Source organism: Grus americana, chromosome 1 (genome assembly GCF_028858705.1).
Source record: "Grus americana isolate bGruAme1 chromosome 1, bGruAme1.mat, whole genome shotgun sequence".
Taxonomy (NCBI): Eukaryota; Metazoa; Chordata; class Aves; order Gruiformes; family Gruidae; genus Grus; species Grus americana.
In genome coordinates, this window is record NC_072852.1 from 200,767,033 (window position 1) to 200,794,153 (window position 27,121).

Here is a 27,121-nt window from a genome sequence, read left to right on the forward strand (position 1 = left end):
AACCAATAAAGAGTATAGTCAGTGAACATACCTGGAACAATAACATCCATGCGCACACGTTTCATGTGAGAATTATATTTTTGTTGTATTCTTTCACTGCTTTAAGGACTTGAAAAAAATATTTCTACGCTTCCTTGTAGTACCTAACTTTAACCCTCCACAATTTAAGGTGTTATTGCACAGTCACTACGTTAACCTTTGGACCTCTCCTCAAACATAGGGAGGTGGTTCTGCCCCTCTACTTTGCTCTGGTGAGACCCCACCTGGAGTACTGTACCCCACCTCTGGGGTCCCCAGTACAAGAAAGACATGGAGCTGTTGGAGCGAGTCCAGAGGAGGGCCACTAAAAATGATCAGAGGGCTGGAGCACCTCTCCTGTGAAGACAGGCTGAGAGAATTGGGGGTATTCAGCCTGGAGAAGAGAAGGCTCCAGGGAGAGCTTAGAGCAGCCTTCCAGTACCTGAAGGGGGCTTGCAAGAAAGATGCAGACAAACTTTTTAGTAGGGCCTTTAGTAGTGATTGGGCAAGGGGTAATGACTTTAAAAAGAAAGAGTGTAGATTTAGACTAGATATAAGAATTTATGATGAGGGTGGTGAGGCACTGGAACAGGTTGTCCAGAGAAGTTGTGGATGTCCCAATCCCTGGCAGTGTTCAAGGCCAGGTTGGATGGGGCTTTGGGCAACCTGGTCTAGTGGAGGGTGCCCCTTCCCATGGCAGGGGGGTTGGAAGTAGATGGTCTTTAAGGTCCCTTCCAACCCAAACTATTCTGTGATTCTTTAAGGTGAAGAAGATAACTGTCACAATGTAAGGGTTTAAAGCATTATTATTTGGGAAAAGTTTATTACAAATAGACTTAAAAGTATATATATGTATCCAGATATTGCTTTGTCTGACATAAGGAGAAACTATGCTTTTTGTAGCAATTTTTTCCAAATGTTTGGTGATCCTTTTGTGGTGAAAGGTTTCTGTCCCTGGCCACTTGTTTTATAGTGTTCAGTGTAGGCAAATGAGCCACGCTAAACAGTCACTTTAAAAGCTGTGAGGTAGGTATTGGTATTCTAAACAGAGATTTGGTGCTCTGAAATACAGCTTTGCAGTAGTGTTTTCCTAAATGTCCAGCAGACTTTTTTCTGTGCTATGCTAAACTTCACTGTGTTCTTTATTCCCTCTTACAGCAGCTTTGTTTATAAAAGGAAGCCAACTGAAGAAGACTTTGTGCTAAGCATTTTCTTCCTCTTAGAATTTTTTTTAAATTAAAATAATTAATTAATGTGCCCTTTTATCTTCTCCATTATGGCCTTTTAAATACAGCCTATGTTTGTCTAGATGCTTGGCTTATGTAATTTAATGTATAGCTGTATAAAGGCAATATATTCAGGATGGAATTCTGCCAGAAAGAGGCAAACCCTAAAGTTGTTCATATTTTGCCTATGGGTTGTGGGTTTTCTTTTTAAATGCCACCTTCTTCCCAGCACAAGAGTGCACTTCTTGTCCTAGCTTTACTGGATGAACATCAATATAGTCATATATCTAAAGTTGGAGCTGAGAAGCTGTCTTATGTCCCCTGCATTAAAATTATATATAGCTCCATGGGTTGGGTGATGGAAGCATTTTTGGTGGTTTGGTGGGGTTTTTTGTTTACTGTGTATGTTGCAGTGGCCCAAGTCAGTGATTTGTGGTGCTGGGTGTAAGAGGGCTGGTCTAGGAGTGCTGTATTGCTGGGTGTCGATTCTGTCTGTCATCGAGGAGCTGCCATTCAGGTATGACATTGCCTGGTGGGGAGGATCTCTCACCACGTGGACCTTGCCAGAGAGGTCACAAAGTCTGAGTTACCCCGTTACTAAGCCTACAATAGCATTTTTAAGTATTTCCCAGACATGATCACTATATTTTAGTATTTAATATTTGTGTAGAGATCTCTAGGTCAGTAATAAGTGATATAAATTGTTCAACTGTGGCACCAAAAATAATGTTTACCTATAGCCACTTTTTAATCTTAAAATAAAAAATATGTTTGCTCAGGCATACTGCTGTGAATTGCAGAACCACCTAGAGAGTTTCTTGATTAATTTACCAGAGTAGGATCCTTTGAAGGCATCTACTCAGACTTCAGTCAAAATTACATATGAATATACCAAATGAGACTTATTGCAGGTCTTACCCCGAGCCCGTGCACAGCTGAATGGGATTTGTCTCATGACTGAGCAGCTGAGTAATTGGCTAAATCTTGTCTAGTGCTTTGTCATAGTTTCTGAAGTTTGAAGGAAGATGTGTAATCCTGGTGAGAGCGAGATTGAAAATCAGGCATTAAATGGGTCTTGTGGTATAAGTAGTGGTAGCCTTCCAACACGTGCTGCAGGAAACCTTCATACGTTTCTCTTGTCACTATTGCAAGAGCTCCTTCCTGTTTCTGTATTCATGTGGTAAAGTCGGTTCAGAGTAGTCATGTTCAGATTAGTGTCTGTCTTCATAATTTGTGGTTCAGATAATTTCACCCTGTCACCAGTGTCACGTTAGGAGTGTTACTTCAAAGTAGCTGGATGCCCAACAGCAGATTACATGAGTGACAGTCCATTGCTGAATTTACTGAGCCATCTTTCTCTGCCTGCATTTTCTCAATTCCCTGCTTTATTTATAATGTGGAAACTTCCCCCATGGCTGCTCTTAATGTAGTTGATTAGCTTTATTTTACAGACAACGCAACTGACACCTGAGTTTTGATTTTTGTTGAGTGCGAGCTGTGTGATCGAGGCTTGGATTTGAGAAGTAAACTTTCTGGGCTCAGTCTCTGGTTTTGCCAAAAGTAACCTGCTTATTTTCCATGCCCAGAAATAACTGAAGCTGTGAAACATGTTATAAGGTTGTAAAAGCTCAGTATTTGTATGCCAAAAATCTAAGCCAGTCCAAGCATCTTCAGAAGGAAAATGATCAACTGTAGTGTTACCTTCATAGGTCTCTTCTTAAGTCATATCATAAAAGGTAATATTTTAATATTGCTATCATTTAATTTTCAACTTTCTTAGTAGAACTGAAAGTGTAAATATTAATTAGCATTTGGGTGATCTGTTACTCAGAAGTTCAGAGAAAAATAAAATTGCTGAAGACTTCAGCAGTTACTGTAATGCATAGAAGTGACTAGGTACTCCTAATGTGTGTTTGTATTTATCGTAGATGTAGCAGTTCTGTACTCTTACAGCACTCTGCTTTTATTTGAGGTAGTAACATCCAGAAGAGAACAGAATCTACAAGCTGTGTTGAGTTTGCCTCTGTATTACATTTATTATTTTACTGTTTGAGTATTTTAATTCTTGTGAGGATAGAGACTTTCAGGTAGTAATTCTTGCATTTGTAGAAGATGACATTTGTTACAAGGATATTTATGTAAGAAGTTCTGCTGCAACTCTAAAGTCTGCTGGAATTAGTTGAACTTGCTGTGCTTTGTAAATCTTTTGTGATGCTTCTTGTTTTGGCAATGCTGCTGTTACATAACAGAGTGCTTTGGCATTTAATAAAGTTACATTTTAGCCTTATCCCTTGTAACTTGCTTACTTGTAGCTGCCTTAAAGCAGGCTTCATTTTTAAAATTTAAAAACGGCTTAATAAAATTTAACTTTTTGTAATTAATGGGCAACCCCCCACACACTTAAACCAGTGCAGCTGGCAGTGAATTAGACCTACTATGTAAAATGGGTTGTTCTGTTAGAGAATAAGCAATTTTTTTCTGTCTTGAAATGGGTAGTGAGAGAATCTACAGAAAACACTTCTTTTCCCTCCTCCTGACACATACCCTCTATTTATTATTTTTTTTGCAATAAAAATTTACTATCTTTTACTCCAAAGCCTTCAACTCTTGTTCTTTATCAGTGTTTGCACACAAAAAAAGTTTGTTAACCCCCTGCTATCTTCCTTGTTTGCAGGTCTATAACCGAGAGGGCCTCAGGCTCGCACTACTCTTGTCTTGTGTATCCAGCTCATGCCCAAAGTTGTTTACCTTGACACTAAAGAAGGGAGTGAACAAGCTTAATCTCTTGCATGGGGACTAACTTCTATCTAGTTTTCTTTTTCACACCTTTATCTTCCTTGTGTTCTGTCTTGTGGACACTTTTTCCAGACTCTCAGTTCTCAAAGTATTCCACCTGGTGGCAAAATTAGGGAAATAGTTAATAGAAATGGTTTACACAGGCATAGATCAAGTAGTCTAAGAGCCTGTAATACAAGTCCTAATTTATTCCTGTTCCATATTTTGTAGTAGAGAGAGAAATTAGAATATATCTGAGTATCTTAAATAAATTTCATGTTTGGGGTTTTTTTTTTTTTGCATTTATAGCAATGTGGGTTTGACCTTTGCCACTTTATATTCCTATTCACTAAAGATAAATACAATGTGATACCCTGGCAGTAGGAGTGAAGGACCATTTTAACAGTGAGAAGACAGTACCATGTATTTAGTACTTTGTTCTGTTTTCATGAAAATTCTTGCTTCTCTGTGTACCAGTTGATGAGAAATTGGAACAGACTGTTGTACTTCCAAGTAAGATAGGCATCCAGATATCTCATGGAATATTTGCCTGCTTGTTTTAGAACAAATAAGACCAGTCACTGTCAGGAGTCATCTGGAAAATGGTCCTCTATTTCAGGAGATAGTAGTAGTTCATTGAATGGTGGTGGGTTTTCAGCCTTGTAGTAAGGGAATTGAATGGGATCAGTATTAAGGGGAGCTAAATTGTATGGTTCCTACCATTGATGTAAAATCTGCTATTAGTCTGTCCTGAGGTCTGCAAGCTCAAGTCCTATATACTTTAAGACCGCTGAACCTCTTAATTTTAGAAATGGCAGGGCAGGAGGCTGCTTGTCGTCTTATATTGCCATGTATAAATACCTTAAAATGATAATGTATGTAACTAGGAACACATTTGGGAAGCCCACTGAAAGATAGTGCCCGGTAGCTAAATGTCTCAATGTTCTTTGAGTGTTCAGTAGTCACGTGAGCTATCCCATTAAATTGATTTTGAACTCTGTTCCCTAGTATGACCTTCAAACCTAGTGTTAAATATTATCCTGAATATACTTTTATACTAAATAAAAGCTGAGATTTTTTACAGATTCAAATTTTCCATTTTTATATCTGCTGTGTTCTGTGTGTATACAAGACCATTAAAATTATTGAATTTACTTACCATATATTGTTTCTTACAGGCTAAGCACAGTGTATAGAAGCATTACACTGTTACAGTATGATTTAAATATTTCTTTATTTTCTGTAGATCAATGTCAGAGTAACCACAATGGATGCAGAGTTGGAATTTGCCATCCAGCCCAATACAACAGGCAAGCAGCTCTTTGATCAGGTAACTTATACGTGTCTCTGTGTATGTATGTGCACAAACACATAAAACCATTGTGGGTATTGAGGCATAGTTTGAGAAAGCGGAAGTGTTCTCATGTCTAGATTATGTTTTTCCTTACATTATCTAAGCTATGCTCTCAGTTAGTTTGAACTTCCTCATTACTTCTCATGGAGTATTAAATTCAAAGACAGCTCTGTGTAAATAGATTAACAGTGAGGCTTCAGTTGAGTCATGCATATAGAAGTGCTTTGAAATTAATATTTTTTATGTCTAATCACATTATAGTTGCAACTGCAATATAATTGTTAGAATTACATGTATGAGAAATTTGTATAGTCTTCACTATTTAATAATAAACGTAACAATAAATGTTCATTAAGGAAAGCTAACATCTTTTGGGTTTTTTCCAAGAATGGAAGCTGTAGATACTTTTCCACTTCCTGAATGTTAGAAAAGAAATGTTGTCCTGTGATCCAGTTTGAAATACAACTTAAAAAAAAAGACAGACTAAGTGGAAAAGTGAAAATGATGGCTTTAACGTGCTTATGGATTGTAGCCCCATCAGAACTACGCATTCTCACTTGATAGTGTGTCTGTCATACACCAGTCAAATGGACTAAATGAATGATTTCTTAAAAAGGATTGTTCTCACATTCATTTTATGTGATGTTAGTCATCAGAATCTTGAAACAATTTTTTGATCTAGGTTGTGCAGTGTTACAGAAGAGAAGCTTGTCAATGTCTGGTTTGGTTTCTCCTTGAGAAACCAGTAAATATGTTATGTAGATCCAAGATGTATGCATTTAGTAAAAAATGCAGAAATATTCGAAATTACTCTTCAAAAACAATTTTAACTATATCAACAATTATGTCTCGTAGAACTGTTGTTTCTGTTCACTCCTCTATAGATGCTTAAAGTATGTAATAATGGGTATTAAGAGAAAATAACACATTGAAAGAGTTCTTAAAGAACTCTTGAACCTTTAATTGACCTTTAACGGTCTATTAAATGTCTTAGTATGTAAGTTGAAAGGAGGAGAATATTTATAGTTTTGTAACACTGAGCTTTTTCTTTTAGAGGAAAGAAATTTCATTTGCAATTTTTGTTTGAAACGACTGTTTGACTCTTAACTCTTCAACCCCCCTGCCCCTTTCTCTTAACATCAGTAGCAATGTATCTTCAGCCTCTACATAGGAATAGGCTTGGTGACTCTTAGAAAGACTTCTTGAAGAAACAGGCTGTCCTGCTTTTTGTCTAACCAACACCACCATCAAATAGAAAGCATAGTATTCTGTAGCACAGAAGCCTCAAGCTGTTACTTCTCTTTTGCCAACCTTTGCTATCTTCTGCCATGCAGTATTGGGTGGGGTGACATTCTGCTGTGTAACGTCTTGTGCCCAGGTAATCAGGTTCACCCAAATTGGGGCATTCACAAACAGAGAGCAAAGACACAGCTCTGAATTCTTTTTTCATGCTCTCTTCAACTTTGTTCCTCATTTCACTGTGTAGCTTTTGACACCTCACCAGCTCTTACAATCAACTTCTGGAAGTTTAAATTGAAAATTTGTTAGGTCAAGCAAAATCAGCCAGCATAGTTGTGTGAGGGGAGAAGCATTTTCAGCCTGATCTTAGACTCATATGTGAGTTCCACAGAGTAACATCAAGAGCTGAACTGTATTGCAAAAGCAGCATGAAATTTTCAGAAGAAAGTTATGCTTTTCTCTATAGAAAGGTAACTGAATAGCACTGTTATTGAAAGGATTGGTCTTCGGGGCTTATGCAGAAATGGTGGACGTGACAGTAGACTTGTTGGTTATTGCTTGCAGAAAATAACCTCCTCATGAATTTACCTGTTGTCTAGTGCTCCTCTCTGTTTTTGGTGAACAACTTGTCCTATTTTCAGTCTTTTAAGCTTTTAATTGGTGTTTTCTGGAGTTGTTGATTTGTTTCCCGTTCCATGTGTGTGTCTTATCTACTAGCAGACAAGAATTCAGCATTTGAGGTCTGTGGCTTTCTCTTTTCTCTTCCATTGTGAAACTCAGTATAGTTCTTATTTATTGCACAAACCCATTTCTTTTTAAAATTACTTGTAATTCAGAAGGTGTCTTAAGACAGATTTATTGTTAGTCCTTCTGTCTATCCTATCAATTGTCAGAACAGGCAAGAAGGGGATCTGTCCTCCTTTAGTCAACCAGTTTAGCATCTGTAACTTTCCTAGGAGAGGAAGAACCCTGTGGTAGGTATGTTTCCACACATGGGTGGTAATGGTGGGGGTTGTTTTGCTTTGTTGTTTTCAATAAGATCTTATCACTGAGCATCAGTACCTCTGGTTTACTGTAGTTACCATTCAGAAAGAACGGGAGGGTTGTCTCCTTTCTTTCAAGTTATACCTCACTGTCTTTCCTGGATATTGCAGAAGCCTCTCTCGTGCTCTTTAGGAAGCTGACTCAATGAAATTCTTTCTAGATTGTCTTTATGTGTATGTTTTGATTTGCCAAAACATGTATATTTCTCTAGTTGCTTTTCTTCTCCAAGAAGTTTGTATTGCCTATTAATAGTCAAGTTGTAGGATGTGATGGTAGATAAATCTGTTTTTCAGATTTTTTTCTACTTATTTGTCATATCACGCTACTGCAATGTATAAGCACTTATATTATTTTAGTACAAAGTTTCAGAAATTTTCTTCTCGTTTCTTTGAGCTGAGAGGCAGTGATAGATGATGCTCTTTCCTTATTTGTGGAGCCCGAAGTAAAACAGGCTAATGTGTAAGCTGTTCTTAGTGTTGATTTGCAAGCGTGTGCAACTCTGTATTGCAGTAGACAAGTTGTCTGTATTTAAATAATGTGCAGTGTGCGTCTCAGTTGAAAAGCCATAGTTAGCAGGTAAGAGCAAAATGTTTTGATGTGAGCATAACCACTCGTCCCCTTCTGCCTTATGGGCAGAGCTGTTGAGCATCTGCAGTTCTTACTGACTTTTACAGCTCAGAGGGTTGATCAGGTACAAAGGCTCAACTTGGACAGCTGCAAAGTAAAGAACATTCTCAGAGTCATCTGATAAAGCCATAAGTAGTTTGATCAGCAATGTATAGGAGATCTGTGCCAAAAGAAGCAGCAGGTCTAAAATTTCTGTGTTGGGATACCAAATTTAATGTTACTTAGGACCATAGTAGTAACATGAACTTGTTCTTAACATTTCTTATGTTCTAAAGTAAATGGTGTAGGAATTCTAGAGAAAATAACTGTTCGCTAGAGGAATTAGGTTGGATCCATGAACATTGTCAATTCTGTGCTTTGGAGCTTGAAGGTGAAAGGATAGAGGAGGAAAAAAGGTGCACTTGAATGATTGTTAAGTAATAATACAAATATGCAAGGCATCAGAAGTAAGTTTGCAGAGCTATCTTGTGACATTTTCTAATTCTCAAAATCTTAATTTTGCAACCCGATAGTACTACTTTAAAATGGAGGAGGATCTATGTGTAAAATTCTATTTACTTCACATGCATCTGAATGCTTCCATAAAACAGCCTTCAGTAAACCAGCTTGCCAGCATGGTCCAACCTGAGAACATACGTAAGTACTGCCATCCTGGATCTTTTGGAGCCAGAGTTTACAGTTATTTAAAATCTTTGCTGGACCTTTCCATTTAATTGCTTATTGAATCCATGTGCATTTTTACTATGCAAGACTTGTAAGATAGTTCCATGGTTTCATTCTGTGTAATAAAAGTGCTTCTATTTGTTTGCTTTGACCTGCTATCTAATGATTTATGTTGATTCTCTTAATTCTTACATTATGAGAAATACTGAATAATCATTCCCTATTTTCCTTCTACATACCATGCAAGTTTTATAGACCTGTATCGTATTTTTTCTTTCCTCGTTTCTCTGTCAGTAGTCTTAGTTCTTGTATTAGCTATGCAGAAAATATTCAATATCACTGATCATTCTTTTCAACGTTTCTGAAACATTTCCAGTGCTGCAGCATCCTTTAAGTTGATGTGACTAGTCCATATGTAGTGTTAGGGATTTGGGAATACCATAGACGTGTATAGTAATATAACAGCTTTGTTGCTTTTTTCCTTTGCAACAAGAAGTTTGATCGCATAATTAAAATTGTTGTCTTTCTATGTACAGCATTTTGTTTTTATTAAATATCTTCTTTTTTTGAGGTTCATCTTCCTTTTTACTGTGCATTCACAGATCTTTATAGGTTTTCTACAGCAGATTTTGTCACATCAGTTTCATCCTTATTTGCAGATCATATATGAAGTCCTGGGGGACTTCCCTAGCCATTAGACTACAAGTCTGTTGTAAAAACAGTTTGTTTGATTTTATTTTTTTTTTTTAAATTTCCTTTTAACTAGTATATCCGTAAAAAGGCCTTCCCTCTGTTCAAGGACAATTTTGTTTCTTTAGTAGCCTTTGGTGATAGACCTGATCAGAAATCTTACAGAAAATCCATGTATGGTTTATCAGCTAGATCATCCTTATCTCATTCACTCTTAGAAGATCTTGAAAATATTTGAAGGAGGTGCTTCATCCTCATTACATCATACTTGTCCACAAGTATTATTCTTTATTTTAGTTTCACCAGTTGTCTTCTGTTGAAGTGGACTTACTTCTCTGTGGGTCTGCAGATCACTTCCCAGAACTGCTTTCAAATATCAGGGTCCCATTTGCTACCTTGTATTCCTCAGGTGCTGAGTTTGATGTACGCAGTAAGCTGCACGTTCCGGTTGGTAGTTTGGCAACACAGTGTTTGAGTTTAGAACTCTGAGGTGAATGCTTCCCTCAACCTGATGTTTTGCTACAATTTTTTTTTTTTCTTGTAAAACCTGATTATATTTCAGTTTGAGATGGTTTCTGTAGCTTAATTATCATAAAAAAATTCCTGTTGTAGTGATTACTGATAATTATGGATCATTTATCTTTAGGTGGTGAAAACTGTTGGTCTTCGTGAAGTCTGGTTTTTTGGGCTACAGTATGTGGACAGCAAAGGCTACTCAACTTGGCTGAAGCTAAATAAGAAGGTAACGATTCCCTAACATCTAGGCAAGAGTACAGTTTTGAAATACTACTTTTATAAGGCTCTCTGCTTTAATGTAGGTGAGATATAGCTGGCTTCAAATTTAGTTGAAAAATTGCTTTTCATTTGCTTTAAATGACAAAATACAGTGTTAAGTTTAGTTAGTTACAAAAGGATATGCAAAGCTGCATCAACATTTAATTTGAGAAGGAGATACTGTTTCCTGTATTTGCAGTACCGTGGTGATGCATGCATTAGGAAAACTTAAATTCATATGATGTCCTGTTTTCACATAGCAAAATATAATAGAATAAATGTTTTACAGTTGTGTGTGAAGTGTTTGAGCTTTGGGGATTTGCCTGTATACAGCTATAGATCTTTAAACAAGGCACCAATAATAGGCTCCTAAACTTCTGTTTAGTTATCAAATAGGAAGATTTTAAGATAACTTTTGTTTTCCCCAACAGCACTGAGCACCTTGTATCTCTCATCTATTGGGAACCAGGTCCCTTTACTTTAAATTCTGTTTATGAATTTGAATGTAACTTTTTATTTTATTATCAGCTGTCAAGTTTTTAATGACATTGTTTAGAATAAAGAGGTTTGTGGGTTTTTTTTTTTTTTAGTTCAACTTAATCAAGATTACCTTCTTATCTTCAGTATTAGGAGGTAAATTGGGAGGTTTTTAGAAGCAAGTCCCACTCTCTGCATTTGTATAATCTTTCCTTCTCCTCTGTGGTAAAACCAGTGAGTTGAACCTGCTAACCACCAAAGCTGTCTGCTAGAATTTCACATCTGTGTCTTGTTTCATAGGCAATAAATGTTGTAGCGCTACAAATATTTTGCTAACCCTAATGGTTTGCCTCCAGTGGTTCAAGATTACAGGATTTGGTGCATCATTTGTGAAACGTACACAAAATGTTGCTCTATGAAAGTCTTTAGTAAGTTAAGTTGCTGGTGCAGTTCAGGAGCATCAAGTGTGTGCTAATTTCTTTAACTTGGTCTAAGGCAGTTATCTTTCTTGTGGTTTTTTTTTGGTTGGTTGGTCATTGTCCCCTGTCCCCCACCCCGCCCCAAGCTTGTAATGTTTGATTCTTAAATGCATCATCATAAACTGGCTCTAACTTATAAGTTACTATTTAAATATTTGTGTTAAATGCAGATAAGATTTGATAAATCACAGAGTAGATGTGCAAATAAGGTTTTGTTATGTTAAGAGCACAACTAATTGATCACTGGTGAGATTAAAGTGAAATACTGTGTATGTAAATCAGAAGCAGATGGACAATAATGAAACATGAGCAAAACTTTTAAAATTGACATCTGAAATGTTGAATATAGTACTTATGCTGCCTTACATATATGATTAAATGGTTGCATTGTATTTACAGTTTTTTATACTTCCTACAAGTCAAGCAGACAGATGCATCATTTCATGTGTAGTGAAAAAGTTCTAGAGGGACTGTTAGTTCACATAAAATTAAATATGTAATAAAGTGCTTGAGGAATGTATGAGATTTATGAATGTACCTTTTAACAATCACTGGATTATTTATGTTAAAATTAGTTTAACGTAAAATTGGTTTGAAAGTTTTTGCTTTAGTCATAATTGGTGCTGAAAGCTGGACCCAAATGATATGGAAAATTTACATAAAATTGAGTTTTTATTGAAATTTGAAGTAGACGCTCACTTAAGATGACCACATTGGAGCTCTTCACAGAAATCATGATTACAAGACGTAACTATTCTAGAAGAATAATGTGTTTAATAGAATGCTGTGGGTTTGCACAGGAACAAAGCACAATTATTTAGTTCAATAGTTCAAATACTTTTAAAGGAATCCAAGTTTATACTTATATTGAAGTGCTGTAGTTCTTGCTAAAGAAACCTTGTGATACCCTAATTTGTTACTTCCTGCAATTTATCCTCGGATATAGTTACAACTTGTTTCTTTCTAGATCTTTATTGTGATAAATACAAATTCACACAAGCCAACAAAAAAACCCCACTCTTAAGCAGCGTTTGAGTAGTATTTCAAAATTGTCTGATTTATCTAAATTGCTGTACTTGATTCAGTGCCACATGAACCTTTAGTGAGTTCCACAGTGGGCTTGTCAGTAAGCGTTGGGTTTCAGTGTAGAGCAGCTAAAGAGTTCATTACTACTGTGTTAATTATATTTAATATACCATTTAGTGCTCTTTTTTTTCTTTATTTTTTTTTTGATTCCTCTCCCTCAGGTAACACAGCAAGACGTAAGGAAAGAAAATCCTTTGCAGTTCAAGTTCAGGGCCAAATTTTTTCCAGAGGATGTATCTGAAGAATTAATTCAGGAAATAACTCAGAGACTTTTCTTCCTGCAAGTCAAAGAAGCGATCTTAAATGATGAAATATATTGCCCACCAGAAACTGCAGTTCTTCTGGCTTCTTATGCTGTCCAGTCCAAGTATGGAGATTACAGTAAGGAGATACATAAACTAGGCTACCTAGCCAATGACAGACTTCTCCCTCAGCGGTGAGTGAGACTACAGATGTTTTACATCTGCTGCATATAAACTTGAACAGCACATTTTTCATAATTAAAATATTAAGTGATAATGTGCATTTACTGGTAGTTTTCTTAAGAGTGCATGTTATGCTAGTCAAATTTAGAGATCCTAATTTAGACTCTAAATAACAAAGAAGCATCACAACCATGGGTTTCTTGAGACCTGTTTCCTGTCCTGTCCACAACCATCTGCACAGATTTAGTTGAACAAATGTCCAAAGTACTCCAAAATGATCTAATGTTCCTGGAAGCTTGCTTCTGCTAAATTAAAATCAAAATAATATAGAAGTCACTAAGATTCATTTGATGTTCACTCCTTTTCTTCAGTTCTTGATGTTTTTGCACACTTAAATGATGATAACTTCCTGAAAATAACTATAAAGTATATTGTAAATAAAATATATTGCAAAAAATGCTAGCCTGGACAGAAAATTTAGAAACTAAATTGTTGCCATTGCTGTTGAGCATAAACTTTTTTTGAATCAGTGACTCATCTAGGTGATTAGGAAAACTAAACACCAAGATTATATTTCTGTTTCTTTACAGAACTGAATCCATGCTCCTGGCATGTTTTGGCAGCAAGAGAAGCATTGCAGCAGAAATGTACAAAATTAGACAATTATGTTAGTGTAGATGAATCCATAGTGATGTATTGTGGGCAAATGTGTGTTTACTAAATATGTAACATTAATGCATTTTCAAATAAGTGAGAGCCATGGAATAATTTGATGTTTCTTTAAAAGTCTCATGCTTTTTCTCTTGGGTTTGAAAATTAAAAGTGGAAACTCACTCATTAGTGTAACTAAGCTTGAGAATTTTCTAGCAAGTGAAAAAAAAACATTTCCAAGGATTGTGGTAAAGTATTGAAAGAAATATTTCTGAAAATGTTTCAGATTTTTAGAAATCCTGGCGAAGAGTTTGGGTTTGGCTGTTTACTTCCTTCTTGTGACAGTAAAGTCTATACCTCTTTCTAGAAAAATACCCTTTGTTTGGAATGCAGGGAGATGTAGAACCAGTAGAACTGGTTCTAACTAACATCTCAGTAACATTACTGAATATGTTAGTTCACAAATCTTGGGTTTTGCTCAGTTATGATGACAGCCTGTGAATGCCGGAGTACTTGTGTACAACACAAATTCAAATACTTAAGATGCTCCTTTTCAGTAGACAAATGTTCAGATGGTCTCCCAGCATATGCTTTCAACCAGTCATGTGCACTCAGTGAGCACATAGCTTTTGTATTAATTCTAATACAATTATTCCTGGTTTGCCTCCTGTCACCAGGAGATTTGCCAGAAAACCATCAAGTACGTAATTAAAAATACTTCAGAACAATATACAGTATAATGTCGGAAATACTTGTTTCCCGAAGTAGACTAGCTTTGAAAAGATCCACTGAAAAAGGTGAGAAAAGATTTGCAGTTCCAGTTATTTATAGTGTCTTAAAGTTCACCTGTCAAAACTACTGTGTATTTCTTAGCTCAGAACTATGAGCTGGGCCGCAACAAGGCATCAAGTCCTTGCTGAGTTACTCTGTTGGAATAGTCCTTGCATATCTGCTAGTAACGTTTTGTCAGTAGCATGCAAAGAGGGAATGGAGGGGACCAAATAATGAGATGGCTATTGCCAAAGACACTATAGCTTTAAGGATACCATAGAAACCCAGAATCATTTGCAGTTGGAAGGGGAGCTCTGATGATAATCTAGTCCAGTCCCCCTAGTCAGAGTAGAGTTACGTAGAGATGTGGCTCATGCCCCAAGCCTGTCAGTATTTGAGAGGCATTTGGACAAAACCCTTAATAGCATGCTTTAACTTCTGGTCAACCCTGAACTGGTCAGGCAGTCGGACTAGGTAATTGTTGTGGACCCCTTCCAACTCAAATATTCTATTCTGATTACAGCAGGTTGCTCAAGGCCTTTTCTAGTTGGGTTTTGAATATTTCTAAGGATGGATGCTCTGCAACTTCTCTGGACAACCTGTTCTAGTCTCTGACAACCTTTGCAGTAAAGAAATAAAATAAAAAATAGTGTTCAAGTATATTTCACTTGTGCCCATTGTCTTGTGTCTTTCAACTCAAATTCAAATCAAAAAGAAGAAAGTTCAAAGAATTTCTATAGAAGTAGAAATTTAACTTAATTTGGAAAGCCAAAGAAAGCACAAGACACTATGAGGGTGACTGAGTGCAGGCACAGGTTGCCTGGAAAGCTTATGGAGTCTCCCTCCTTAGAGGTGTTCAAAAACGGTCTAGACATGGTCCTGGGCAACTGGCTATAGGTGACCCTGCTTGAGCAGAGGGGTGGGCAAGATGACCTCCAGAGGTCACTTCCAACCTCAGCCGTTTTGTGGTTCTGTGAAGAAGAGCTTGGCAACAGGGCTTTTATTTTCAGACGGACACTTCGCTGATGTAATCCTAGGATAGTGTATTTTGCAATATCCTGTTTTATCCTTAAATTTTTTGTTAGCTTTATGTTATTATGGTGGGTTGACCCTGGTTAGAGGCCAGATGCCCACCACAGCTGCTCTGTCACTCCCCCCCTTCACTAGGCAGGGGAGAAAAAGTATAATGAAAGGCTTGTGGGTCGAGATAAGGACAGGGAGAGACCACTCACTAATTATCATCATGAGCAAAACAGACTGAACTGAGAGAGGAAATTCATCTAATTTATTGCCAAGCAAAACAGAGTAGAGCAATGAGAAATAAAACCAAATCTTAAAACACCTCTCCCCACCCCTCCCATCTTCCCGGGCTCAACTTCACTCCTGGCTTCAACCTCCTCCCCCCTCAGCAGCACAGGGGGATGGGCAATGGGGGTTACGGTCAGTTCATCACACAGTGTTTCTGCCACTCCTTCATCCTCAGGTGGAGGACTCCTCTCATCATTCCCCTGCTCCAGCATGGAGTCCCTCTCATGGGAGACAGTCCTTCACGAACTTCTCCAACATGAGTCCTTCCCACAGGCTACAGTCCTTCACAAACTGCTCCAGCATGGGTCCCTTCCACAGGGTGCAGACCTTCAGGAGCAAACTGCTCCAGCGTGGGTCCCCCACGGGGTCACAAGTCCTGCCAGCAAACCTGCTCTGGCATGGGCTCCTCTCTCCACGGGACCACAGGTCCTGCCTGGAGCTTGCTCCAGTGTGGGCTTCCCATGGGGTCACAGCCTCCTTCAGGTGTCTCCACCTGCTCCAGTGAGGGGTCCTCCACAGGCTGCAGGTGGAATCTCTACACCCCCTCATCCTTCCTCCATGGGCTGCAGGGGGACAGCCTGCTTCACCATGGTCTTCTCCAGGGGCTGCAGGGGGATCTCTGCTCTGGTGTCTGGAGTACCTCCTCCCCCTCCTTCTGCACTGACCTTGGTGTCTGCAGAGTTTCTTACATCTTCTCATTCCTCTCTCCAGCTGCAAAAGCTCTCCCTAACTTGTTTTTTTCCTCCTTAAATATGTTATCACAGAGGTGCTGATTGGTTTGGCCTTGGCCAGAGGCAGGTCTGCTTGGAGCTGGCTGGCACTGGCTCCATCAGACACAGGGGAAGCTTCTAGCAGCTTCTCACAGAAGCCACCCCTGTAGCCCCCTCTGCTACCAAAACCTTGCCACGCTAACCCAATGAAGTTATACTGCTATGAAAGCTTTTGAACATTTTGTGAATATCTGCTGAAGGAGTAGAAGAAACAATGATGGAAAGCAGCTTACAATGTAAATATCACAATGTTAAAAAATCAGGCCTGATTTAATTACAGAAATTCTTTAATAAATTAACATTGTCCTAGGAGGCTTGGAATTATTTTTTTTTATGTAGTAGAAACTGATAAAGGACTGCTAGGATGCTTTTGGATTATTACAGCCGAAGCAGGCTGTTCTTTGCACATTCTGTAACAGGCTTCTGTAAGTATTATATTTAGGGCTTATGCTTGTAATCAAGGCTAAAGATGAGAAAACAAACAAAGAAAAAGGATGTCTTGTCATTACATGTTCTTGTATCATTTAGCTATGAACACATCAGCTTTGTGCAGCTGCAAAAACTAAAACCTCTGCCTCAGTTTTGAGGAGGAAAGCCTGTTGATACGGATGCACACTAAGCAAATCAAAATATGATATGGCTACCACTGAAAAGCACGCTTCATTAGGTATGGGACAGCGTAGCAAATTGGGTGACAGAAAGAACCTATAACAGAAGAAGCACGGCATTGATATCTTCTGCACCACTCCGTCTATTCCTTATTGTATTTTGCTAAAAATGTAGGGAAAAGTAGTAAATCTTCCCTGAGTAAAGAGAAAGGAAGGAAAGCAACTGTTCTGACTTCTTTAATAAGATTATCTTGTGATATATCTTTTTTTTTTAAGTTGTCCTTTAATTATTTAAAATAATTTCTCTAGGAATGCTTGAAGTGCTAGTTGCATGGAATAAAAGCATAATAAAGTTATCATATGCAATTGCTTTCTTACCGCAGTACTACATTGAAAGCTCTAATAGGTCACAATATAATTCCATCATAGCAGCCTGCTATAGATAAACCTCAAATAGTTTTCTGAAACTGCTTCACTGTTGATTTTACTTATTTTAAAAAAACAACAAACCCACCCAACAAACCAGTCTGCTAACTTGTCTTAATGTGTTAGTTTTTTCTTTCAAACGACAGCAGAATGAAACCTTGAGTGTACCTGTACATACCTAGAGATAAATTTGCAGCATTGTCATATGAGGATTTTATAGGTCTGCATTTTCAGGTGTGCCAAACATTTATGACTTTACTGAAAGCTGAGATATGCCATGGTGTGACTTATAAATATACAAAGAGTATAGACTGCCATGAAAAAGGAAGTGATTTCATACTATTTTAAAAGTGTAATTGTTGAAATACCAAGTTTCTATGTTTGGGTTAAAAAGATGAGCAGTGTATAGGAAGTCATGTTTAAGTTTATTCAGTTAAAGCATATGTTATTCTGCATAACCAAACTTATTTTTGTAACTTTAAGAGGCTAAATGGATTGTTGGTGTCATTTAATAGCAACAACTTCTATTCACAGTGTGTTAGAACAGCACAAACTGACAAAAGAACAGTGGGAAGAAAGAATACAGAACTGGCATGAAGAGCACAGGGGAATGTTAAGGTAATTATGTTTAAAAAGTTCCAAGACCTTTAAGGTGTGTTTTATTATTAGGATGTATTTTGGGAGGCAGCATATTTGTTTGGAAACTGCTTACTTCCGATCAGGGTAGGCAGTTATCAAAAACTTCCATGACAGCTTCAGTGAGGGTTGAGTTTCCAGTTAGGCTATTGGCTTACCTACATGATTTCTGGAAGGTTGTCAACTGCCTTTGTCCACAGTTGCCTGCCTCTAGAATATATTTATTATTTCCTTAGCTCACGGGGTGAAAAGACAAAGTGCGATGCTTGTACTGTACTTGGGTATTAGGGTCTAGAGCTCTACAAGTATCTGAGTCAACATACATGTGAATTTCAGAGAGAGATTTAATTCCGAACTAAATTTTATACTAATTAGTTATTCTGCAATCCCTTATTCTTACAATGTTTTGGTTTGTCTACACTATGCCATTTTTTTTCTTCTTTCATCAGGGAAGATTCTATGATGGAATACCTTAAGATAGCACAAGACTTGGAAATGTATGGAGTCAACTATTTTGAAATAAAGAACAAAAAAGGAACTGAATTGTGGCTAGGAGTTGATGCTTTGGGCTTGAATATTTATGAACATGATGATAAGTAAGTAGCTAATACTCATTTTGCATTTCTGTCCTAGGAGATCATATCTGAGATTATACAAACCCCATCTTATTGTCTGTTCAATAACATCTAGTAAAACAGGTTCTCAAGACCTTCTAATCTATGTAAAAGATAGAAAAAGAGAGAGACGTTAACTGCCAGAATATTTGAATTTTAAAGATTAAATAGGAATGCAAAAGAAGGGAAAGGAAGAGCAGTTCTCTGGAAACTTAAATTTGTTGCTTAATATGGATGTATAACTAGACTATCTTCATATGGTTTCTTTCTGTACTTTTCACTCCCTCAAGACTTCCCCTTCAGTCAGGATGAAGACGACATTGAGAAGTTGAGCAACTTATTTAATGAGAAACATTTTGTAAGAGCAGTGTCTAGGATTATAGCTCTTAGAGGATGAAAAACTTTGGTATCTAAAAGTGAAACCTTTTGGACATCAAAGAAAATAGATGAATCTTGTGTCCTGATAGAGATCAAATATTCTGTCATACTTGAAGAGGGATAAAGCTGAAATGTTCAAAATGTGAAGAATCAGAAAACAGAACAGACTTATTCTTGTGTTTCTTTCCAAACCACTTGTTAGTAGTATCTGATGTCAACAGTCCTTTCATAGTGATTTGAAGTTAAACATGATGTGTCAAACACCAGATAACAGCTGTCAACTGAACTGAAACTTAATGCTCTTTGATGTATATACTCTAACAAAATTCTGTAAGCCTTAATTGCCATTAGATGGCAATATAACTCCTGAAAGAAGGAAATATTCGTAAAATGTTCAGATCGGATTGAATGATCAACCAATCTTTGGTATTCTTTAACTCCTGATAGTTAGCAATTAAATACTTAAATATTTTCTAATGCCTGTAATTAAGATCATATGAATCGTAAAAACTTTCTGTGCTTATGGAAAAAATATTTACAATTATGCAGTTGGTGCATAACATTGCAATGGTTCTAAACTGAATTTATTTTACTTAAGATGCAAGGGAAGTAAATTTACGTTGAACTTTGGAAATGTAAGAACACCTGTCTTACATCTGATTTAAACCGAAGTACAGCATTGCTGAAGGCTAATTTAATTTCTGTCTTTGAAATGTCAGGCTTTTCTCAAATTTAAATAGTTATTCTTTTCACTGAAAATAAAATTATCAATAGCTTATAAAGAATCAGTATATGATTGTGATGTTTAGCATCTATTTAATGGTAGCAGAATAAGTCACAAATAGAAATTCCTTCTGTTACAGTGCCATATAATTTATTCATTATGTAATTCATTCATTTGATGGAATAACGTGTTAAAAAAAGTCTACCAAAATATGCTCAAACTGTTGTTATGTTTTGTAAATGTAGCTAAGCGTGATAGCGAAAACGGTATGGTGTTAAGACTTAATGGACATAAATAAAATACACATCTTTGTTGCTTCTAATGAGAACTTTTTCTCTTTGAAGGCTGACACCCAAGATTGGTTTTCCTTGGAGTGAAATAAGAAACATCTCTTTTAACGACAAAAAATTTGTCATAAAGCCAATTGACAAAAAGGCCCCTGTAAGTAGTGTGTAGAATAGTCTGCCTTTGTATATGAAGAGATTTAAGCCTGCAGGGACGTGCTCTGGGATTATGGCATGAGTAAATATTTTGTGACATTTATTATTCTTATTGGTAGAATAGTCAGTAATCAAAAGGAAATTTTGATTTTGAAATATGGTGTGTTTATTTTCTCTCTGTTCATTCTGATTGATACTCTTAAGACTTTTTTTCTTCTTCTTTTTTTTTTTTTTAATTTGAGTCAACTAATATTTTGTGATGTGTTGAAAAGCCACAGTGTAAGATGCTAGATTCTTTGCCCCCCCACCCCCCGTTTTTCTGTGGATTTTTTGGGGTGGTTTTTTTTGTTGTTGTTATTACAGCAGCAAATTTCATGAGACTTTCTAGGTCAAAACTCTTCAGTTAACTAATTTATTGAAATAGAGTAGAGAACAGTCTCACTTTTTTAGAAATTTAAACAAATAATTTCTTGTAAAATAGCTAACTTCTACATGGAGGAGTCCAGGTGTAATTATGAATTTATCTTGCAAATTCCTGACAGTAACTAGATTTATAGATTATGGTGTTGGATCACTCAGAGAATGAACGTCAAAATACTTGTAAGTTTAAATTTAAGAAATGCAAGCATGCAGCAATGCTTTGAGTTGTCACAACTATATTTTTAGATTAATGGATATACTGCAATTATTTTTGCTAGGATTTTGTTTTTTATGCACCCCGTCTGAGAATTAACAAGCGAATTTTGGCACTGTGTATGGGAAATCATGAATTGTACATGAGAAGGAGGAAACCTGATACAATTGAAGTGCAACAGATGAAGGCCCAAGCTAGAGAGGAGAAACATCAGAAACAATTGGAAAGGTAATTAACAAACTTCCATGAAACAGAAAAAAATTCTTCTACCCTTTTAAGAAAACTAAGTCATAGAATATCAGACATCTTAGCATTCTAGAAAAGAGAGAGCTGCTTTTCTTTCTGTAATATGCAAGCAGGTTTGTGGATTGGCATGGCTCACCTGTCTTAAGAGAAAGCCGTATCTTTTTTGAGCTTTCAGCATAGTAATAGTAGCTGTACTGTTGTTTCTCTTTATGTTTTTGTGAAACAGTCTTAACTCTCTATTGCTTGATCCTTAGGGGCTTTTGTACTCTACAGGTGAACCTTTAAAGCAAGTTCAGTGAAGAATGTCACGGCTTACCTTTTGTATATTTAAAAAAATACCTTGCCATTTCTAGCCCAGATAAAGCATCAGCCATGTCTAAAATGCAGGTATAATTATGGATTTACCTGATTGAACCATAACCAAGGTTGCTAATCAGTTCTGTTCATAAACTGTTTTTCTGCATAGTATTTTGAAACAGAAACTTGGTTCTTGCATTGTAAACTGAGTTTGAAACATTTAAAATTATGTGCTTCTCTGCTAGCTGAGTAAACTGAAAAATAGGCTACCAGCATCCTTAGAGTAGAATTGAATCTGAGGTTTAAAAAGCCTTTTACTATTTTTTTCAGGGCACAATTAGAAAATGAGAAGAAGAAAAGGGAGATAGCAGAAAAGGAAAAGGAAAGAATAGAGCGTGAAAAGGAAGAATTAATGGAACGCTTAAGACAAATTGAGGAACAAACAATGAAAGCTCAGAAAGGTGAGCTCTTACTGATCCTGGATTTCTTATATCTGATGACAACGTTTAGTTCAGTTGAGTAGTTAGTTCCACAATTCTCTTGGTATGTGTGGGGTTTTTTGTTTTGTTGGAGTTTTTTTATTTATTTTACTAATAACATCAAGAATTTATTGGTATATTATTTTATTTAAGAGATATTATTTTTCAATGTTAAGAGTTAAAAGATGGTGTGTGTGCATATGTACGTATATTTGTCATATAAAGCCAATTACTAGTGTAGCAAGTCTCAATTTTCTTTAATAAAGAGAAAATTCATGTGTACACAGTTCAGCTCAGAATTACAAAATGCTTGAAGTGCTGAAAACCTGGAGTTGGAGAGAGCAGGAAAATTAGATAGGAAGATTCAAAGTCCTTCCTCTGGGATTTTATTGAATTTAGCTTTTCATTTGGAAATTCTTTGTTCCCTTATTTTCCTATTCCCTTGTAAGATTTGAGAATTGTAGAATTAAAATCCTGTCAGAATTCAGTGAATAAACATAGTTTCACCAATCAGTTCTTTGTGTTGAATCACCTTGTAGAGTCCCTGCCTCCACTACTTCCCAGTCCCTCCTCTTCATGCTCTTTTTTTTGCCTCGGGTTTGGGTCACATTCATAAAAGTTTTTATTCCTTTCTTCTGTTCATAACTGTTGGCTTCAGGCACGATAGAGAGCATCACTGACTAAATCTATCATTAATCTATCAGCAAATAAATTATATATGCCTGGCACTGTTCTCCAGCTCTACCCCCCTATATTTTTCAGTCTTTCAATGCAGAACAGGTTGGACACATCCAGACAGGTAACACATGAACTGTGCTTTGGAATTGTTTGAGAGCGCTATTTAGCCCAGGAAAAAAGTGTCTGGGTGATTTTAAAGATTTAACAATGTACACTTTTTCATAACTTTTGTAAGCAATATAGCCTAATTTCTGATGCACTACATAATGTTTATGTGTTGCTGGTCTCCTTAGCCTTCTATTCACATCTGGAAAAGTGTTTATATAAATGGTGTCTGTATTCTGTTATTGACTTGTTAGTTAAGTGTTCCGCATCTTCACGGGAATATTTTGAGTAGTGTGTTTAAATATTTATGCATTTTATTTAAGTACTGCATTTGTACAACTCCCCATACTTCGTGCTGTTCATTTCATTTTATAACTGAAGTAGTAGACCTGGGAAACCAACTGAAGAATATTGATTACATGAGACCTACTTAAAACTACAAGTGCAAAGATTAAGCAAGTGTGTGTCAGCATACCTGGGGAGATGGTTTTTTAGTATTAAAGCATGTGGTGAAGGGTAAATGGATTGTTTTAATAACTGAGCAGTTGTTTAGGTTTTCTGGTGAAGGAATCTATGGCAGCAATGCCTAGACAAAAGCATAGTGGAAAATTTATCAGTAGAACCAGCAAGGAGCTTCAGAAAGACTCTCTTTATAGTTGCTTCATTTTGCGCATCAGAGGAGTGTAGTTTGCCTGTGCACATCTTACCTTGCAGTATGGGTAGATTATTATTCCTTCCTGTTTCACTCATATCAGACTTCTACCCTTTAGATTGCAATGTTTTGCTAACTATTATCTGTCCCTCGATTTTAAAATTTTCCTTTTTGGCTCTGTTCTATGGAGAATTTTTCTCACTCTTCCAATGGGTCTTAGGTCATTTTGCTAGAGGCACATGTCTTAATTGTCTGTTGCAATTAAGGAATCTTTGTCAGGTAGTTCAATTGAGTAGAAGAGTTTTTGGCTTTTTTACCGTAAGAGAGTATGATTTAATTTATGTAACATCTCTTCAGTAGTAAAAGTGAGGGTGTATGTGCATGTTTATGTATGTATATTTAGGTGTTTAGTTTTATCAGTGAGGTGATCATTTTCTGAAACACTGGGCTGTCAGAACGGTCAGGTGAGGTGAAGTCTTTCCAAAGTATGTCTTGAAGGTGGGGGGAAATCAGACACAGAGCATAGCTTCAGGTAACGCACTCAACAGCTGCTCTTGGCTGGAGGCAGCCTTGCAAATTTTTTGTCAGCTTTCTGGGTTACTTTATTTTGAGCATGTTACAGCTGTTATCTGTGTTATGTATGAGGAAGAGTTTTAGGTAACGATATCTTGTCTGCAAACTTTCCTTTTGGCAGAGCTAGAGGAACAGACTAGAAGAGCTCTAGAGCTGGATCAAGAACGAAAGCGTGCAAAGGAGGAAGCAGAGCGCCTGGAAAAAGAGCGTCGAGCAGCTGAAGAAGCTAAAGCTGCTCTAGCCAAGCAGGCAGCTGATCAAATGAAGAACCAGGAGCAGCTAGTAAGAAGCTTTAACCCTATTTTGAAACAAATTGACAAAGATAGCTGAAAATTTAGCCTTTTTTCTCAGTTATATCTATCTTGTCAAATGGACAAGTACTTTGAAACATAGATAAAAGCATGTGAAATAACATTACAGATTGTCGTGGGAACTTTTTTTTTAGAAAACTGCATTAAATTTGCCACTGCTTGCAAGAAAAAAAAAACCAACTCTGGGGCTGCAGGAAATTAAATGATGAAGTAGACACTTCAAACTGAAAACACCCACTACATTCTCTTTCTAATAGTCAGGCTTATCCAGCTGAGAACAAGAGTAGCTTCCTTCTGCAGTCCACTGGGAAGCCTGTTCTCTGAAGCAGGTCTGGTCTGAAGTATGGTGGTGGGGATTTGGTGACACTGTGGAGTTTTTTTGTGTTTGGGTTTGGTTTTTTGTTGTTTTTTTCCTCCTCTGTTTCCAGCATTTCCAGTATCTTCTCACATTCTGTGCTAGACTCTAATTCAAGATTTGCACGTAATAACTGAGAAAGGCACAAAAATAATAGAAGAAATGATTTCTCAACTATAAAACAACTTTTGATCTTCTGTAAACTTAGCAAACAATTCTGAAGGCAAGATTTAGCTTAATAGTACTGAGATTATGATCCAGAATCATAATCTTACTGGCGGAACCATTAAAGTTGTATTAAACAGAAACAGCCCCAAATGCTACTTTGTAACTACAGCTCACTCTTTCCCAGCAAGCTTTGGAAGTGGAGGAGATAAATACTGTTTTTCTGGACTTAGAAGAGTACTGATTCATTCCCTCTGTCACGTATGCTTAAAATTTGTATTTTTAGCAGGGAAGTGATGGATGGTCACTAACTCTTTTCAAGTCAGATCACAGTAAAGGCTCTGCTTTCTTACACTGCAGAGCCAAAATGATACCAAATTAAAATTTCTTTTTGTTTGTTTCAGGCAGCAGAACTGGCTGAATTCACTGCCAAGATTGCACTTCTAGAGGAGGCCAAGAAAAAGAAAGAAGAGGAAGCCTCAGAATGGCAGCACAAAGTAATGAGCTCATGCTGTGTGAAGTCAGAACTTCAAAGAAACTAAGGGAGATGAGTGCAGAAATCCCACTGGAAGTCCATGGGATTGAATCTCTCTCTTTCCCTTAGGCTTCAGAGAAGCCTTTCTTAAAGTTTTTGTTCTCCAGTCTACTGAAGCCAGCCTATACTTCTATTTAACTCATTTCTTAACATAAAAGAGTCATGAAGGGGGGGAAATTCTCATCACAAAGGTATGGTCGAAGATTTGCAATGGCTTCCTTACATATGGTGATGAAATAGATTGGAGCTTCATGTTGGAAAAGAAACACCTTGGGAGGGAGATGTATAAACTCATGAGTGGTGGTGAAAAGATGAACCAGAACAATAACAAGGGCACATCAAATGCAACTGGGCAATAGTTTAAAGTAAAATAGTATTTCTTCACAAAATCTGTAATTAGCTATGGGGTGTGAATACTTATTGTGTGCACAGGTTCAAAAACTGATTGAACAAATTCTTATAAGTTCTGGTTGAATATGAAATTTGAAGACATCACCTGTGATTTAGGAAGTCCCTGAGCCTCAAATTTCAGGAGGCTAGGAAAGTTGGAAAGCAATCAGTATGACTGCCCTATTCTCTCACTCTTCTCTTGTCTGTGGTTGGAAATAGCTGGACTCCGGTACAGCTGGGTTTGAGTAACATCTTTTTTACCCTGTATTCCTATTTGACAATTTTCAGTGTGTAAGCTAGTTGTGTCATTTGTAAAGGACAGTTTCCATGTGTCTGAAAACATCTCAGATATTTATTTTTATTTTCTTGACTCTTCACAAATAATTTTAAAAGATGCTAAGTACTGTTTACTTATATTTAGGCTTTTGCAGCCCAAGAGGACTTGGAAAAGACCAAAGAAGAACTGAAATCTGTGATGTCTGCTCCTCCTCCACCTCCTCCCCCACCAGTTATTCCCCCAACAGAGAATGAACACGATGAACATGATGAGAACAATGCTGAAGCCAGCGCAGAACTGTCCTCTGATGGTGTCATGAATCACAGGAGTGAGGAAGAACGGGTAACAGAAACACAGAAAAATGAACGTGTTAAGAAACAGCTCCAGGTAATGAAGATTCATAGTTGTATCAACATAATTCAGCCTTTGGGTTTTCATTCCTTATTTCTCAGAAATGTCACTGAAATTAGTGTGCCAAGGAAACAGCCTTTTTATCATTTACTAGGTTTATTACTAATTTACTAACCAATATAATTCATAGTACTCTAGAAGTGGAATAGATAGAAAGATTTGGATGTAGGATTGCACTTTATAGCTTAAAAGTATTTGTATGTTGTTGCTTGGGCCACTAAACGTTTCTAATAATTATATAATGTCCAACACACTGAATGTTAAAACGTAATGCTTTCCTTTCTCAATACTGAAATTCATTCAGTGGTACGAACAGATGCTTGCTTACTAGTATTTGTGTTTGTCTGCAGTCATTCACAGACATTGTAAATACAAAAACTGAATTATGCCCGTTGGGATTAATCTTATTTCCCTGAAAAAGAGCATTTCTTCCTAGACTGGTCTTACCCCTCAAAGTATAGTAATCTATGTTAGTGGTAACCTTTTGCCTCGGTATGAAATACCTTCTTGGGAAGGAAGTAAAAGACATGGAAAGCTGCTGCTTTTTCTGGCAGCAATATCTTAGTAGCGTGTATGTGCAATATCCTTTCTGCTTGGCCAATTGCTGAACAGGACTGGGGAGATAAACAAGAGCTGTCTTTTAGTCAAGTAGAAATTGAAAAATAAGGTCATTCTCCTGCTTTATCCTGCTGGTCCCTTTCTTCTTGGATGTTATGAGGCCACTTTTTTTTTTGGTTTGGTTTTTTTTAGTTTGATGCCCACACTTACGTAAGGAAAGAATCCTATGCTCTCCTTCACTTTCCCTCTGCA

The 27,121-nt window shown here is 37.0% G+C and overlaps 1 protein-coding gene across 4 annotated transcripts in view; it reads left to right on the top strand.

Annotated features, from left to right (window-relative positions):
* Nucleotides 1-27,121, top strand: part of RDX (radixin) — a 48,170-nt gene that overhangs the window by 12,004 nt on the left and 9,045 nt on the right. For 2 of the 4 annotated variants that reach the window (XM_054821895.1, XM_054821886.1), the window contains exons 3-14: nt 5,266-5,349; nt 10,283-10,378; nt 12,614-12,888; nt 13,468-13,524; nt 17,946-18,029; nt 18,497-18,643; nt 20,108-20,204; nt 20,902-21,065; nt 21,711-21,841; nt 23,989-24,149; nt 25,103-25,195; nt 26,045-26,287. In XM_054821895.1, the coding sequence (XP_054677870.1) occupies nt 5,266-5,349; nt 10,283-10,378; nt 12,614-12,888; nt 13,468-13,524; nt 17,946-18,029; nt 18,497-18,643; nt 20,108-20,204; nt 20,902-21,065; nt 21,711-21,841; nt 23,989-24,149; nt 25,103-25,195; nt 26,045-26,287 (1,632 nt within the window). Of the gene's footprint in view, nt 1-5,265; nt 5,350-8,885; nt 8,920-10,282; nt 10,379-12,613; nt 12,889-13,467; nt 13,525-17,945; nt 18,030-18,496; nt 18,644-20,107; nt 20,205-20,901; nt 21,066-21,710; nt 21,842-23,988; nt 24,150-25,102; nt 25,196-26,044; nt 26,288-27,121 lie in introns of those variants that run through there. The other 2 variants (XM_054821913.1, XM_054821904.1) reach the window with 2 other exon arrangements.